We start from the raw sequence: 18947 nt of genomic DNA, 5'->3' as shown, positions 1-18947 counted from the left end.
CCAGACCGCCCAAACAATGCACAATACACATACACCCAAATACGAAATAAATAATTAAGAGATTTTTGGTATTTAGCTGTAACTTAAAGTGTATGAAATCATTTGTGACTATCAGTGTAAGCAAGGATTGCTACATATTTGTGAACGTCTCCGTTTTGTCCTTACAAACATATTACCCAATTTAACTGAATTTGAATGGATTTCGACACTAAAATAATAAATAGTTTTTAATACACATATCGATCACTGCCATATCGCTACATTTTGCTTTTTTTATTAGTTGCTTTTTATAGGAGTTGAGGATCTCCAAAATCCTTAATTACCTACTTTGAACGCAATCAATAGTCGTTCGGTATACAAATTCGTCAATGTATTTTAAAAAAAGCAAAACTTAATATATTTGTTGAATAAAAATTAATATCAGTCCAGTTTTGGAGGAGAAAACAGGGGAATACTAAACGTTAGTTATTTTGATATAGGTACTAGCTGTACCCCGCCAAGCATTGCTGTGGCTCAGTCTTTCTGTGCAGATAGAGAAACAATAGCGCGCGTTGCTACGTCCGTTTAAAAAAAGAATTTTTGTCCAACAGAAGACACTATTTTTTTTTAAATCATGGTTTTACCTGTCACAGGTGACATACATATATATTATAGGTATATAGGTATGTAAAAACACACGCGTATGCAACGTTATGTCAAAAAAAGAACTTTCGGAAATTTAAGATTTTGAACAAATGAACATTTAATTTTTTATTTTAAGACTAACTGTACCCCGCCACGCGTTGCTGTTGCTCAGTCAGTCTGTGCCGATAGAGAAACAACAGGGCGTGTTGCTTTTACGTCAAACAGATGGCGTTGTTTAAAAAAATCATGTTTTTACCTGTCACAGTCGGCTAAAAAGCATGTTTTTACCAGTCACAGGTGACATCTATATAATATAGGTATATAAAACACACGCATATTCGAATATGACGTTGTGTCAATATTTCAAAGCAATCGGTGACGAACGTTCGGAGAAGATTTTGAACGAACGAACATTTAAATTTTTAGAATTTACATAGATAGAAGATAGATCATTGACTAAATTCAACACATCAATGAAATACATAGATAGATATCAATCAGCCTGAGGTGCAGTTGTCCCATTCGCTCAGTATTCGGGGGTTAAAAGCAACAGTTGGACGGACAGTGACAGCAACAGTTTTGTAATACATAAACCTATTACATATTAAAATTTCTACTCGTTTACTACCATCATAAAAAATGGAAAATATTTTTGCCATGAAGAGGACTTATCTAAATAAATTATTTGTCTGTCATGCTTGTAAAACTTAAAAAAAAGACTTACCTACCCGTGAACAAATCTGGCAACGAAAATTCAGCACGAATAACACGTTATCTGTAAACGATATTTACACAACACACAATCTTGTTATAAACAAACCATTCGCAAACATGGTTGTGTAAATAATTGTAATGTTTAAAGGTAGATAATAGTAAACACTTGCGGAAGTTTTCACCAATCAAAACTGAAATGATAACATGTTTGGTGGGCGAAAGACTTTCAGTAAATTATTCCCAGCGAGAGTTCGTATGGACGTAATTTGACGTTCGTCCTCTTCCTTCTCAGGAGTCTTGTATGAAAATGAAAAAGACAGAAAATCACACCGTTTCTTGCAGGGTCAGGCAGAGAGGATGGACCGCTAAACAACGCGGTATTAGCACCTTACTTGAATTTTCTTTTATAATGTCATAGCTTGGCACTTTCTTGGCACACACTATTTGCTTTATTCACATTCATAGATACCCTTCCTTTATTCTGACCCTAGACATCATTCAAGTATTTGGTTCAATTAATCACGCCATGTCTTACGCGGGCGTCCCCGACTTTTTTTTTATTTTATTTTATTTTTTTTTTTTTTTATTAAGGAGAAAAAACAGATACAGATATCAATTGACAAAAATATATACGAAACATCAACTAGAGAATTCACCTGCATCCAAACTATTTCTCACGAATTAACTTAAACAGCAGAAAACATTTACAAATATTTTCACTTATAAATAGGGGAAAAATATATACATAAGAATATTATTTTACAAATAGAGATATGAAAGAAATGTGCAATATCCTTTTAAGAATTTACAAATTATTTTTGAAAAAATTTAGAGGGTAAAACAAAAAAATATATATATATATAAATAGATAAACAATGTTAAACAGAAAGTAAAAAATATATAAATATATTTAAACGAAGTATGTCTAAGTTGTTTACTTTGAACTTTGTAGGAAAACAGTCTTCATTTTTCTACTAAAAGTAGTGCGTGTATCAAAAAATAAGTCAGAGTCCTTGAGGTTTTGATTCTGATTAAGTGATTCGCACATTCTTCTGATTGGATCCCTGACACCAGCATTTGTACGCGTCCTGCTAATGTGGAATAAGACTTCTTCTAAGAATCATTATTTATTTATTTACGGATAAATAGTCCATTAACATATAATATATTTTTACACGAATAAGAAACAGAGATTGCAGTGGAAGGAGAGCATATATAAATGATGAGCAATGTCAATATACATATAATATAAAAAGTACAGATAGAAGACAATTACAAGTGTTACAAGACAATTACAATTACAATGCACGAAGAAGGTTTAAACGTCTTTAAAAATTACGTATCGACTGTCGAAATTCATTCAGGCTTACACCAAAAAATTCAATGCTTTGACTTGACGGTGAGTTGACAAGTCCCGACATTCTGGACAAAGGAAAATGGGAATTAGTGGAATGTTGATTGAGGAACAGTAATTCATTATTTCTGAGTCTACGGGAAAGGATGTTGAACTGGATAAGTTGCAACAAAGCAGGTGTGTCAGTGTTACTGTTGATAATTTTGAATATGCAAATTAGATTAGTCTTTTCTACGTTTTTCTAAAGAAGAAATGTTTAAAGTTTGTTCAATTTCATCATTTGAGTACTCGCCTCTTTCAAGTCCTAACCTCCAAACAATTTCTATATATTACTTACTCTCCTCATTATCTCCATGCACTCTTTTCGTACATCCGCTATACATGCACAAACCATCTAAGCGTCTTGTTCACGCAATATGTATGGAATTATTGGTAAGCATTCGCAAAAACTTGGTGGATAGGAAATACCAATATCAAATCCTGCAATTGTCCTACCTACCCTACATCCATAAGGTCACGAGGACCGGCATAGTTGTTGCAAGATTTATTGATTTGATATTCACGGTATAAATATACCATACACAATAATTACCTACATGTCACAGAATACAAGCATCATCAAACGCTAGTAATATTTTAAACAAAAATAACAATTAACTGTGGCATTTGATCATAAAATGACGACAGAAAGTATAAAATTAATACACGCTCTAGAAGGAGATTAAGTACATACAACATATTATAAACAAGTATGAGTAGACTAAGGTTTAATTAATAATGATTTCAAAGATATGATAGTATAGCCTTTTTGTACCTAGCTTCTGTGCAGTTAAACAGATCCGCTACATCTGCGTACCTATTACTAACTTCATGTAATCTAGGTAAATGCGAGTGTTTGAAATGCTCAGTGCTGGAATTGTTACATTTAAACAGGATTTTATAACGAGCGGCTCTTGTAGGTATATGAATTTCTATGAGGTTAATTAAATCAAGGCTGTCTACACTAACATTTACAATTTTGAACATAAATATATAGTCGGATATAATTCTACGAACTGAGAGTTATAGTAAATTAAATTTTGTCATTATATAATTTTAGTTTATGCTTTCAACGGGAATACCGAGTTTAAAATTAATGTGTCTTAGGAATTTGTGTTGATTTTTTTTGGTTGAATCTGAGTGTATTTTAAAATTGGCCAGATCGAGGAGTTATATTCGACTTGACTTCGAACTAAAGATGTTTACAAAATTTTCAAGGTTGAAATATTCCTGACGCCTCCGGAGTTTCAAATAATGAACCCAAACATTTTCATTCCCTTATTATTAATTAAGTTAATGTGAGATATAAAGTTTAATTTAGAGTCGCAAATGATGCGAAGGTCATTAATTTTTGCCAAAAATGTGTACTTATATTCTTAGTATACCTTATATTCTAGGTAATAGGCATTAAATCGCTTGACAAACGGAGTCTAGAAACGTTCGATTTCAAGCACAAAACTGTTTTTTATTTATTTTGTAAATAATTTTATAAGAAAGAAAAAAAGTTAATCAAGTGAAACTGTCACAGATAATATTAGCTATTATACTGTATTTTTTAAAAGTTGTTTCCTTTACGCGTTCATACATTTCTATTGAAAAAAAAAATTGTAGTTTACATTTATATTTTTTATTGAGTAATTTATTTTTATATTTGTATTCTACTCAAGCGAAACGATAGGAAAACCTTCAATTTATCTAAAGCATATTTTTTGGTATTCATAATGTACACCAAGTCGTTATAAAGATTAATCAAAATAGTGATTTAGCACTAAGCTTCGCCTTAAGTCCAGAAGTCCAGGTTTAAAACATCGAGGAATACTGTCTATCAAGCTTGGCGGATGCATAAAAAGATAATTGTAACATTGCAATTAACATTACTGAATTAAAATATGAAATAATTGTAAAATAATGTATCAACAATAAAAAAAATAAAAATAAACATAGTTCTGGGACTGGTCCATCGGGTGTGTTGCGTGGAGCTTATTCCAGCAGCACCTCCGATTACCGACTAATACATCACGCTTTTTTTACATCAACACAGGTGGCCCGAAGGAGAATAATTTTCCTAAGGGACTATGTCAACTTTGGAGATGATGAAGATAGAAACGACCCGTTCTCATGTGAGAGATAATTTCAATCGTTTACGAATGTTGGGCGCGCTCATGGCGTGTTTCCCGACTGTGGACCGGTGCCGAAGGGATCAATGACGATTGATTGAATTAAAATGCTCGCCAACGCTAAAAAAATTGATGTTTCCGCACAAATTCAAGGGGTTTTCAGTTATTTTTGGGGCTCCAGACAAGAGGGCTGCCAAATAAATCTTTTTTGTTAGATTTGTATAGAGCTAACAGTTGTTGTCTATTAAAGTATCTACGGTGTACGTAGAAAAAATAATACGGCTTTTTTAACTACAACTATACGGTTAAAATGTGTGTGCATGATCGTTTCCTAGTAAAATATTAGTCATTCAGAATATATCTGAACACGTGTTCACACAGGTGGCCTTGTCCGAATAAATATAATGGACGAGATGCGAAAATACTATTATTTTCAAGAACACGTGTTCCGACTTCCTCATAACACATACGTGTTTTACTGATATTTTTTTATGAAATTTGTCAATTCATTAGTCATAGGCCTCCAGACCTATATTTAACAGGGAAACTAATAATTTGACCAGATTTTTAATAAATGAACAATATTTCATATCAGTAAGTTTTCTTCATGCAGCTTCTGAGAGACCAACTAAACTATGGCTTACGTCAGCCTAAATTGGATTCCAATAAAAAACAGACCGCTAATGTGTAATTATGAATAGCATATGTCAAAAAACTTCATGGATGAAATTGTTTTGAATACAAATACACATAATTATGAAACCAGAAATGTAAAGAGGATTATATTGCCACATATGAGGAAAACATGGTCAAAGAACTGATAAATGTATAGAGGACTAAAATGTATAATGAGATAGATGCCTGAACTTTTAGGGATGAATTAAAAAAATTGTTATGCTCGTTGTAAAAATAAAATATTGTAAGCCGTGTCTGTTCGTGTGTATGCGTGAGTGCCACCGAACTCCAAGATTCCATTTTAATCATTCGTTCATTGATGTATTATCACATAAAAAACAAAATGGAAATACTGTCATCCTAAACCTAAAAAATGTAATTCTGAATAGCAGCTTTCATAACTGAATCTAGAAATAATTGTTCTGTTCATCTAAAGTTGGTATTAAAAAAGTAACATAAATTAAACCCCTGTAAAGTGTTGCTTGGACCTGCTACTTATGCGTAAAGATATCTTTGACGTAAAACTAGTCTTAAACAAGAGTAAAAACGAAACTTAAAAACGAGTAGTTAAATAAAGTGCACTACAATATAATAATTTGAAGGACACAAAATAGGTTTTTTTATTTCACAAGGTCACAAGGTCAAGCAGCTCGTGTCATGGTAAGTGTACCCACGTACAATGCACCTCGCTGATTCACTGCTTAGTGCACGGTGCACGGTGCACGGTGCGTGCATACTATTATTTACACTTCTGAATGCACGGCAAGAAAACAAGCTGATGCAACGGTTAAATTATCATTTCTCGATGCGGTTATGCAACTTGTAGGGTTACCCTGCGATTTCATATATTATTTTAATTTACGCATTTATATCCTAGAGAAATATTATTTATACAGGTTTATGAATTTGACTAAATTTGATTAACTTTGGGTAATTTAAATTACCTCGGAAAGTACCTAGTAGGTTCACATTTCGTTGCATTTAAAAAAAATAATATTCAGGAAACATATGACAAAAAATAAATTTCTTTAAACTTACGCCAATTTACAAAAAATTATAGTTTACGTTAGTGCCTACTTCTCGAGATAATTTTACGTAGAGCTGAAAACTTTTTGGTTTTTTGTTCCAAGTAAAAAAATTAGGGAAAAAACTTTCTGGGCGCGAAATGAAAGTGAACTTACTTTGGTGAATGCATGCCGCCGCCAATTTGTAAAAAATGTTAATTTACTTGAAGTATGTATAATAAACGTTTAAAATCAGCCTTGTATTACATTCGCCGTATGGTCTATATTGATTAAGAACATGAATATAAACCCTTACCCTAAATAAATGTTGAAATTAGGCTACTTTTCCGGTCGCTAGAGTGCCATTATTCACTAAAAATAGCTAAAGTCATTTCGGTAAAACTGTGTATCCATCCTGAAAGCGGTTCTCTCACTATGACAATACTAACTCGACAAACTAATCACATTTTAGTCGACGTTATTTGTCATGACATTGGCGATTTCAGATCATGCTAGTGAATGTCGACTAATTATCGATATGGTTCATAAAAACCTGGAATCGTTTGAACTTTCCGGCTTTCGTGGTAGACCAGAGTGGTAGATACCCTCATTGTCGCCCGGGTCATAACCATACATAATCCAAACGTTGCTTGCGATACTTTTAGTAAACAAATAAATGGGAAACTACTGACCAAACTTCTTCTTTTCCATCTCTTTCCCATCTCCACTCCCTTCACCTTCACAACACTCCCTTCACCTTCACAACACTCCCTTCACCTTCACAACACTCCCTTCACCTTCACAACACTCCCTTCACCTTCACAACACTCACTGACTCCGAACAGTTGGGACCCTTCCGCAGTATTCACATAAAAAGGGGGATACTGAGAGCAGATAATAAACAGTTCAGTTATAAAATAACATTAAAAGTGATATTTGACAACCCTGGTTAACCGGCTGGCTGGACAGTCGCTGTCGCTTGTTTGCAGTTGGCCGGCCAGTTTAGTTCGCGATCGCGCGTCCTTTGAAGAAGGTTTTCAGTTGTCAACAAGGATAAATCGACAGACACGGTGGAACGCAGTTAGTAGCTGTTATTGATATGAAAATAAGTGCACTTCAAAATCTGGAATAAAATAACAGCTTACTGTAAGTAGACATTCTTAGTTTATGGGTATTTCTGGTATTTATCATAGTCAATTAGTTTATTGGTGAACAGTACGAGTATAAGCATTCGAGGGTATATTTTTGTAATAAGATTCTCTAGGTCAAAAGAATCAAGACTACCTGGAAGAAAGAAAATTCAACTATGATAATACATAATAAGTGGTGTTTGGATGTAGGGAGGAATATGGATGTATTTAATTATTATGTAATTATATACCAACTCTCCTTTCGTCACTAATCTTTCAATAAATATAATATCAACAGAAAGAAGGATAGCATTGCAATAGAGTAATAGTAATAAAATTCATAAGTGCAAAACCGTACCTTCTACAACCTGAAGCTTTCTAATAAAATTGTGTTTATCTCAAGTGACCCTTGTAAAGGTGTACAACAATTATATACACCCACAAAAGCAATATTTGTACAGCGCCCATGAGGTGATATTTTACAAAAAGGCGCCATAAAAATGATCTCATTATAATTATGAATACGATATATCAGATTAGTTTGTAGTTAAATAAACATATGAATAGACTTATAAGATAAGGATGACACAATACATTATTATTATTTAATTTACACGCAACAGATCAGAATGTACCAGGTATTGAGTAGGTAATTGATAATATAGTTAATTTTAATAACGTTTAAAGTTATACCCATCAATGAAATATATAACAGAGACAGAGATCCTTGGTTCGATTCCCAGTTGAGAACGTAACCTTTTTATTTTTGTGTGTCTTGTTCTGCTTCGTGTTTTGTTATATTTTATAGTATCATCTTCCCCTCGAATGATAATACAGTTGTTTAAAAATTGCAAAAATCAATATTACACAAACAATAATGATGATATTAATTGTTAGATGCTGTTTATTAGTATACTATAGATAACTGATTAACCTTTAATTGCTGAAGTGGGCGTCTGTCATTTGTTGATATATTTCCCTCTTCTTCCGTCCTATCATTCCATCCCTCCAAATACCTTCCCAGGATCTCTCGCTCTACCGATCAGTGTGCACTGAAAGTGTGCAAAGGTCTTTTTTTTATAAAACAGCTGGCAAGGGAACTTGTTTACCTCAATTGAAACATAGAGTCGATCAATACAAACCTCCACCACCTCAACCAGAAGCAGTATATAACGAACCTGCTGTGACTGACAAGAAGAACTGTTCGGTATGTACATTAGGGTGGATCGCAATTGTATGGAATTTTTTTTTTAAATAAATTAGTTTTCGCGGGGTGCGGAATAGGTGCTCTAGGTACATACAATTAAGCATACAGAATATCAATTTAAAATTTTAATAGCAAGTACTGCCCCAAAGCAGTTGAATTATTTAAAATCTGGTAAAAAATTGTCCCTTTATAAAACAGTTTTGTGTCAATATTAATACTTTAATTTTTACGTTTACATTTCATAATGAATAAAAATTGCCTCGCCTTAAATAATAATATTAAAAAAATGTGATAATATTTATTTTCCCGCGAAAATTTGACAAATTGCCGAGTCCACTTTCTCGCGCCTCGCTCGCGCACCGCTCATCTTTAGATCAACCGTCCATATCTCGCAGTACAGTTTCAAGTTTTACTAACGTTGATCTTCCAACTAACCAAAATTACTTTGCTTCATCTACTCTTTCTTATGTAATAAATCCAACAGACAGTGGACTATCTGTTGTATCCGGAACATTGGATCGATACAGTATTTCTGATCAGGCAGGTGCTGCCATCGTCTGCGCTACATTGCAAGATATTGTAGTGACAACAGACAATCTAACAAACGTGATCGATCGTAATAAGATTCGATGTGCTCGTGCCAAAACTAGGACCACACTGACTGCCATCAACCAGCCCCATTTGGATTTGTGCATTTGCATATCGTTTGACGGTCAAAGGATATAACATTAATCATGGAGGATGGACGCAGAAAAGTTGTGATAGAAGAACATATCAGTCTTTTGAAAGAACTTACCTCACAATACATTTGCCACATGGGCGTTAAGTTCGGCGATGCTAAAACAATAGCTCACAAATTGTTTGCATATTTTGTGGCCAAATCTATTGATTAAGCGTGCTTCGTGGCTATTGGATGTGACGGAACAGCAGTCAATACTGGAACTAAGTCTGGCATTATTCGACTTCTTGAAGGAAAGCTCCATCATCCACTTCAGTGGTTGGTTTGACAGTTACATGCTAAAGAGTTAAGTTTGAGACACCTTTTCGAATACCTTGATGGATTGACAACAGGTCCTAGAAGCTATAGCGGCCAAGTAGGAAAGTTACTCAAGAATTGTTAAAATCTTCCTGTGATAGAATTTCAAGCAATAGAATGCAACTTAACTATGAACCTTACTTATGAAATTACAAAATCCCGTGACGACCTTAGCACAGACCAGCTTTATTTATTGGAAATGTGCCGAGCAATCGCCGAAGGACAATGTAATGAAAACTTAGCGAAAAGAAACCTGGGTAAAATCTGTCATTCGCGTTGGTTAACAACAGCCAATACTATTCTCCGACTTTACACATCAACCAAGAATCCGACAGAAATCAGGTGATGTTGACTGAATTTGTGCTAAGAGTGTATGCTCCGATGTGGTTTAAAATAAAAACACAACCTTCGAGACAACCAAGAGCAGACTTCAACCGGCGAGACACCTCCACGAAACCATAAAATTGTCTCGTTACCTTCCAGAGCATTTGAAAAAGGTGGTAGATCCCGTAATTCAACGCAACGGGTATTTTGGCCAAGCGAAAATATACTTATTACTATGTTAAACTACGAACGAAGACAAATTAGAGAGTTGGCTCTCAGACGGATTCTAAGGACGAGTTGTTTCGGAGAATTTGAACAATTCATCAAATTTCAACATTCATTTTCTAGTTCTGTGAGAAATTTTTTCAAGTTCTGTTTTAATTTCAGTTTTGTCAAGCAACTAGCCTATAATGATATAATAACAGAACTTGAATAAGACTTTCACAGAACCCGGAAATGAACGTTGAAATTTGATGAATTGTTCAAATTCTCCGAAACAACTCGTCCTAAGTATCCGAGAACTTACGTTGGGGTTCTCTCCAATAAGAGTATTTAAGCTACCTACTTTTAATTTCAACGCAGAAGACTATATTGACTTGATCTACCGGGAAAAACCATCAGAAGCGCCTCTTACAAAACTGATATCTAGCGAGACAATAATTTATGCCATTGCAGACCACGAAATTATCGATTCCAACATTTTGTGTAAGTTCCGATTGATGCCCTGTCATACGCAAGCCACGGAAAGATGCATCAAAGTGGTAACGGCATCATGCTCTGCTGTTTGCGGCCCTGAAAGACGTGAAGGGTGGATACAAAACAAGCTAGAATCTTGTCGTATAATGCCAGTATCGAATGCGAAGAAGGACTATAAAATACAATAACTTTTATGATTTTTGACTATATTTTTTAACAGTGTTTGTGATTTTTTGTATAGCAATGGTACTTTTATTGTTTTATGATTAGTAGATAATATTATTAGTAACTGAAAAGTTATTTTTTTATATTTTAACTACTTTTGTTAAGCAAAGATTAAACCCTTCTTTTTCTAGTTTCACGCTGCACGAGTGGCAGTACTTGCACTCGAAATATCTTAATGCTGTCATAATGACTTTTAAAAGTATCCCCATAGAGCATCCATTCCACACCCCGCTGCTAAGAAAAACATAAAAACAAAAAATCGATCCACCCTAATGTACATGTACGTATCAACTCAAAAGACGCACGCGTTTCGCCTGTTGGTCATGTAAGAACCCCATATGCCTCGGTTGAAACAATATTACATGTCACCTAATTTGAAATCTGCACGATTTTTTTTGTTTAAAATTATGGACCTAGTTGGTGTTTAGTTTTATTAACTATGTATTTGCACATGAACAAAATGAAGAAATCTTTTTAAAATTTAAATACATTTTTTTTAATAAATATAAAACAAAAGTTTGTTAAATTTCATTATTTTAGTCGTATAAGTTAATAAAGTTCCTCTTATTCAGAAGTTTGGTTTAATTGATCTTTTTCATTTCTAAAATTAATAAAAATATCCAGATAAACATGTTGAACAGATTTATTCATGTTTGTACAAAATGTTGAAGTAAGTGGTACACAATAAAACTGGTCAATCGGGCGGGTTCTCGTGAATAGAGTACCTACTAACCCACGTCAACATTTAATGGTTAAAAATACACATTATTTTCGCATATAGCATTTAGTAGTTTTGTGAACAGTAGAACTCGCGTTCAAAAAATGATGTTTTTGATTATGTCCTTTTTAATAAATTAAAACAATAATTTCCTATGAAAAAAATATATGTACATATTTATATTTGTCCAAACTCAATTACAATTCTTTTTTAAACTTTTTTTAAGGAAGGTATGTACCTTAATACAAAATGATTATTTCGATTTCACAGCTCGAAGTAGAATCCACGCTAATGCGAACTGTGGCGGATAAAATGGTAGCATTGAACACGGCCACCATCTTAAACCGGAACACAAAATTAAAATTACAGCAGATGAAATGCCAAACGGTTGAGTTCAGATAGTACTAGGCCATGCTCAGTCAACTATATCCGTATTAAAGTAACTTACTAACTAGCAATCACTTTGTTTCTATGGAGGGGTGTGCACTGTGCAGAGAGGATGGAATGCCAAATAAGTCTGTTTCATATTATTAGGACCCTGTATTTGATTTACTTGAGCGTGCCATGTTTTCATAGGGTGTCCCGACGAAATTGTAAATATACAGATAGGCATAAATATAAATCACCTTTTTAAGTCTTTCATTTGTCCTCTAATATAATAGAGAAGTACTCTTATAGTCAAATATGTCATATGAATGATCTTGTTATGATTTATACGACGGAATGTTCCTAGCATATCTTATTTATTATAAATAACGAAAACAATTTGTTGAGCGACTCGCGGGCGTTTTGTGACCCTATTATACAAAGCTATTGATTATTTGTTAAATAAATTCGTAATATCGGAATCAAGGTTTTCGATTAAATAAAAATAGGCTAAGATGAATCATTTCTTCCGTCTTTTCAAAAATAACGATATATTTTTAATAATAAGTCAACGGGTTATAGATAAATCAGAGGAAAGCGTGTGTCTAATAGCTGGACGTCAGAAGCAGACGGCTTTGACGGCCGGCATAGTCCAGTGGTAACGCATTGGACTGCCATTCCGAAGGTCGCGGGTTCGAACCCGGCGTGCGCAAATAAATTTTATTTGATTAATTTGTGTTATTTCACAATTAATTAATTAAAATAATATATAGTATATTTGCGGCACGTTCCAGAGTGGAAGATACTACCAGTATCGCCCTGGTGTAAGACCACCATTCAGAATTGAAACGTTGCTCCAAATGACTTTAGCCGTGTTTAGTGACTAGATCTGAATAGCCAGGTACTTCCCCACCTTCCTCTTTCCCTTCCCCACTTACCTTCAGCCTCACAACATCCCCCCCCCCAATTGGGGATGCCATAGTCTCACTGGCTCCAGACGGGAGCAGTTGGGACTCTTGTGAGGTATTCACTATAAAAAAAAAAAATAAAAAAAAGACTAACGTTAATTATTTAAAACGTTGATTAATACGTGTTCAGCCAGTAACTGTGCGTAGGTATTTAGGGCCCAAAAAAAATCTGAATTGTGTTAATTTGTACAAATTCAAAGAAGAGAACACACAGTAGACGTAAAAGAATGTCGCTTTCATCAGTTGATAATCCCAGTGAGATCAAAAAGATACACTACTATCTCGGATCATAAATATACAACAAACTCTCCCCCGAGGTAAGAAAAATGTGATTTGTTATCCTTTTGGCAAAAAATACTAAACAACTTGTTAACTTCTCTATTCTTAGTTATAAAATTTTCGTTTTTTTTTCACACTAAGTACAATTTCAGAAACCAGTGGACAATAAATAAAATAAAATAATAATGACTAAAATAAGAAACGTTACAACTCATCAAAATATTTTGATACCAATAAAAAATGAATTCATTAGAAAACGCTATAATAATAATTACAACTTGGACAATTTATTACGAATTCCTAGTTTATCCAATTTTATTATTTACAGATTCAGAAAAGAGAAACATACTTCTTATTTACAAACAGATACAGAGAAACATACTTACTTGGCTGGTCAATTCAGATAAACACACTTTGCACACAGAGGATTAAGTTAAGTCTTGATTAAAGAAAAATAACTAGTGGTATTTTATTATATATAGCATAGCTAACATTTTCTATGACGACATACTTGTTTGTCGATGATACTATATACTATACTTATACTTTCATTCTTTTCTTTTTTTATAATTGGTACTCCGTTGCGTTTTTTTATTAATGTTTCAGTCCATATTCACTATAAACTTAGTTTTATATTTATAAATCAACCTATCTGTGAACGTTAATAATTGATGAGTTTTTGTCATCATCTTCTGTACATAATACACGGTGTTAAGGGACGTACTTGACTTACTTTAACTGGTGATTTCTGTCATTATTTGACGACAAATGTGTCAATGAAATTTTCGTGTCCGGTCACTGAAGGTTTATTTTCAAAACCTTCAGTGACCGCTTATTTTTTGTACTCTTTCTTTTGTTTGAGAATGTACGTTGTACTGAGGAGACCATACAGTTGAGTTATATTCAAGCTGACTCCTCACTAGTGATGTCTACAGAAGTTTTACTGCTTTAATGTCGGTAAAATCTTTGGCCACTGTACAAAACTTAACATTTTAAAGTATTTTTTCGAAATGTTTTCAATGGGTGGTATGAAGCTAAGATTGGTGTCAAAAGTTTCACCTAAGTCATTGATTTCGGAAACATATTCGAGATTGATGTTATTTATTATGTAATTAAAGAAAATTATTTATTTTTTATTTAACAAAATCTCTTAGTTATGCATTTATTAACACTAAGATAGAGAAGGTTATCGCTACACCACCCAAATAATTTTATAAGGTTTGTTATGATATGTTGAATGTGTACATACATTCTTACTTCTGTTTGTTATCTCAGACGTCAGAAGTCAGAGAAAAATAGTGATCTAATATCAGCCAGTTTGTTTTGATTTCAGGAGTGGCAGAAATACTCGCCTGCAAATGGAGCAGCTGATTCAGAGCACGTGTCCGCTGGCCGCCGGGGGACAGACGCAGGCCGTGTTCGCGGGGGTACTTCAGCTCATTCTGGCTTCATACTGCGGCCTGGGAGACCCCTCCGTATGGCCGGAGGACAAGGCGTCCACCCTACTAGCACAAGGTGAATTCTATATTCCACGTGGCTTACAGATCATACTGTACTGACCCTTAATATGGCAATAGCTGGCTTCCAACTCCAAACTAGCTCAACAGATCATACACACTGGTGTGAAAATATGGTGCAAGAAAGGGTGCAAAAAACGAGAATCTTCTGTTTACCTAAAGTTAATCAATGTTAAAAAATCTAAAATATTCAGTCCCTAAATATTAATTAATCCACATTTGTATTATATCAATACAATTAATCGAATACCCATAAAGAAGAGTACTTTGGCGGCGCGGCTTTTTTACAATACAAATGCATACAAATGTACAGTTTTATTTCGAGATTTCCACAATTGACTTTCAAACAAGAGGAAGGTGAATGTCTACATCTGATTTGGAAAAAAACTCTGCAAAAAGCCCGGGCGGCATCGCCGGGACTTCAGCTAAGAGAACTAAAACTGAATTTCGATGGTTAAATTGAGTTTAGTTATAAATATTACAAAAATGATAATATTTGTTTAAAATGGTTACATTTCAGATGTTCCAGAATATGACTTCATAGTGATAGGCGCAGGGTCAGCAGGATCTGTCGTGGCCAGGAGACTGTCGGAGGAGGAGAATTGGAAGGTTCTTCTTTTAGAAGCAGGTGGAGACCCCACAGCTGACTCGGAGGTTAAGAGAACCTTCATTTATTCCTACTATTGTAAATCTTATTAAAACCCATAACAAAACGTTTACATAAATGACAGCAATAATACACCTACTAGAAAACCTTAAAGCTTGCCTTAAATTATGTAACATTTAATAGAATTCCAAGCGATAATAATAATTGACTGAGCATAGCTTCCCGTTTTAACCCGAACGTTTTATTTTATAAATTCATCTTTACATTCCGTTTCAATATGGTGAAATCGTAGTGTTTATTTGGACTTCCTTTAATATTTTTTATTTGGCTGATTTATTTAGCGTCGTTTTGGTGAAAAATCACCTCAAGGGCGCTGTATTCGCGCCTTATTCATAATTTTTCAACATTATGGTACCTACATACTGGTGAAGAAAGTTTTAAAAAAGAATTGTTACGGAGATAGTGACGTTTTGAACAAATTGTATAATTCTTCATATGATTTTTTTAAGAATTTTACCTAAAATATATGGTTTACAATTAAGTAGGTACCTACTTACTACTCAGTTTTGATTTATTAAATAACATAAAATTAGAAACATGCGTTTTTGACGCGAGGTCTAATGTTCACAGAACTACTAATAATAATAATGTAGATAAGAAGAATCAAGTAGTTTTGTAAACGTTAACGAATATGTCCGCAGGTGCCAGCATTCCTATTCGCAAACCAAAAGACCAGCTGGGACTGGAGTTACCAAACGGAGAAGGATCCACGAATCTGCCAAGGAATGATTGGACAAGTCTGCAACTGGCCCAGAGGTAAGGTGCTCGGGGGGAGCAGCGCAATCAATGCTATGATTTACGTCAGAGGTAACAAAGAAGACTACGACCATTGGGAGAGGATGGGAAATCCAGGATGGGATTACGCTTCGCTCACAAAGTATTTCAAGAAAGCGGAAAATTTGCAACATGTTTTTTCTGAAGATGACGGTGACATTAAAGAACTCTACGGAAGTGGTGGCCCGCTAAACGTAGAATCTTACAAATCTGAAATTCCCTGGAAGGATGTAATCAAATCGGCCTGGAAAGAATTGGGTGAAAAGGTTCTTGCAGATATCAATGTGAAAGGTCAAAATGGAATTACGGATGGCTTCGGGACACTACGCGGAGGACAAAGATGCAGTGTCGCTAAAGCCTATCTCAGTGATATTACAGATAAACCAAACTTACACGTTGTCAAGAACGCCCATGTTTTGAAAGTACTTGTAGATGAAAAGACAAAATCCGTCATAGGAGCAGTGGTCAAAATCAAGGACAGAGAATTAACAATCAATGCTAGAAAAGAAGTTATTTTATCCGCAGGAGCTATTAACTCACCACAAATTTTAATGCTGTCAGGAATAGGAACAAAGGAACAACTCAATAAACATGACATCAAAGTCATTGCAGAACTACCGGTAGGAAAGCATATGCAGGATCATGTTATTTTTCCCTTACTGTTTTCCGTGGATGAATCTCACAGCCAAGCAATCCCGAAAGAAGTTGTCTTCAAGATAATTTCTGATTATTTAAATAAGCGCTCCGGTATTCTTTCAACAATAGGCATCACAGACTTGATAGGATTCATCGATTCAACTGGTAATGGAAGTAGCACCCCAGATATCCAGTTTCATCATATATACCACCCAATAAACGATTTAATGGTTTTGCCACAATACCTCAAAGCGATTGGATATGCCGAAGAATACGTTAACTTCATAAGTGAAATTAATAAAGTACAAGAAAGTATAACGTTTGTACCCACCCTTCTTAAACCAAAATCGATCGGAAGAATAGAATTGAAAAGTAAAAATCCTCTGGAAGGGCCAGCGATATATCCGGAATACCTCAGAGAAGACGATGATGTTAAAACATTGCTGAGAGGAATTCATTTCCTAGAGAAGATGGAAGAAACCAAAATATTTAAACAGTTGGGACTTAAAATGGAGCCAGTCCCATTCACAAACTGCAAAACATTTAAATTCAAATCGGAAGATTATTGGCGATGCCTGTTGAGAAACACGGCTACTACGGTTTACCACCCAGTTGGTACAGCCAAAATGGGACCAGCAGGAGATGAGGAAGCTGTTGTGGATTCAAGATTGAAAGTTCACGGAATTAAGGGACTCAGAGTCATAGATGCAAGTGTCATGCCAGAAATAGTCAGAGGTAACACGAACGCTCCTACCGTAATGATAGGGGAAAAGGGAGCCGACATGATAAAAGAAGACTGGGCCATTTACATTAACAAAGTTCACAGTGAATTGTAAGGAAATGAAGAATAATGCCTTTTTAAGAATAAATAACATAAAGGCATTCAAATCTTGTAATGATAATGTGAAGATTGCAAGGAACTATACAACATATTATGTTATACATCAAAATGTTACCGAGAGAAAACAATTGTGTAGAACAAGTACAGTAATTAGAGTCGTAAGTTATGTTAAAATAAATACAAGGCCAAGAACTTAAAAACTGGTGCTGTTCTGTGTAAACTTAAATTTTTTCATAAAGTACTCGTTCATAGATGGCGATAATTTAATTTTTTTAGGAAAAAACGCTCCAAAATATGAACATGGATCGTTTGTTTGCTCTTTTTCATACAGTAAATTGTGAATACGAATATATGGTTTTATCCATATAAAAACTCAATTCTTTAAAGAAATGCATTGAAATAGGAGTACAATATTGTTTCAGCGATTAAATCCAATAATATATTTGTACGCTTTTCTTGAAAGAATTTAATCTTTATACGGATAAAACTATTTATTCATATTCATATTGCGTATGTACCGGCGCAAACACACAACTGATCTTAATATTTTAAAGCAAAAAGTTCCAAAAATAATTAAATTTGGACCATCAGACAGTTATAGATTATATTTACAATAGAGTATCAAGTTTATAATTTAAGTCTTAAAAATTATGCTCTATTTTTTCAATAGAATCTGAGTGAACATTATAATGCGGTGACTGGCGGTGACCAAATAGGTGAATTATACTCTATTTGGCTCCGGACTAATGAAGTATACAACAATTTTAAAGTTGGTATATTACAAAAGTCTTTGGCAATTCTTATGATGAAACCGAGCATTTTCATTGCTTTGTTCTTAATAATATAGAAAGACCCTTAAGTGAATTCATTCCGACTTAATCCTTATTATCGTATATACATATATTTATTATTTTTGTTTTTGTTTTACCATTTGTATTACGATATATGTACAACATTGTATTATATTTTCTTATATATGTTTTTATATTTTTCTTATATTTCATTAATAAATACATTAAATAAAATTGGGCAAAGG

At 34.1% G+C, this 18947-nt stretch overlaps 2 protein-coding genes across 2 annotated transcripts in view; one reads left to right on the top strand and one right to left on the bottom strand.

Annotated features, from left to right (window-relative positions):
* The window catches only part of Flo2 (flotillin-2), a 710730-nt gene that overhangs the window by 233340 nt on the left and 458443 nt on the right, over window positions 1–18947 (bottom strand). The window lies entirely within an intron of this gene.
* Window positions 7540–17906, top strand: LOC149412591 (glucose dehydrogenase [FAD, quinone]-like). Its single transcript, XM_089644918.1, has 4 exons — window positions 7540–7673; window positions 14810–14991; window positions 15514–15647; window positions 16302–17906. The coding sequence occupies exons 2-4, from the start codon at window positions 14835–14837 to the stop codon at window positions 17904–17906; spliced, it is 1896 nt and encodes a 631-aa protein (XP_089501044.1). The 5' UTR covers window positions 7540–7673; window positions 14810–14834.

The sequence above is a fragment of the Hesperophylax consimilis genome, chromosome 22, assembly GCF_061612785.1.
Source record: "Hesperophylax consimilis isolate HC1 chromosome 22, BYU_Hcon_1.0, whole genome shotgun sequence".
Lineage (NCBI taxonomy): Eukaryota > Metazoa > Arthropoda > Insecta > Trichoptera > Limnephilidae > Hesperophylax > Hesperophylax consimilis.
The sequence above is the reverse complement of the archived record's forward strand: the minus strand, read 5'-3'. Positions and strand labels throughout refer to the sequence as shown.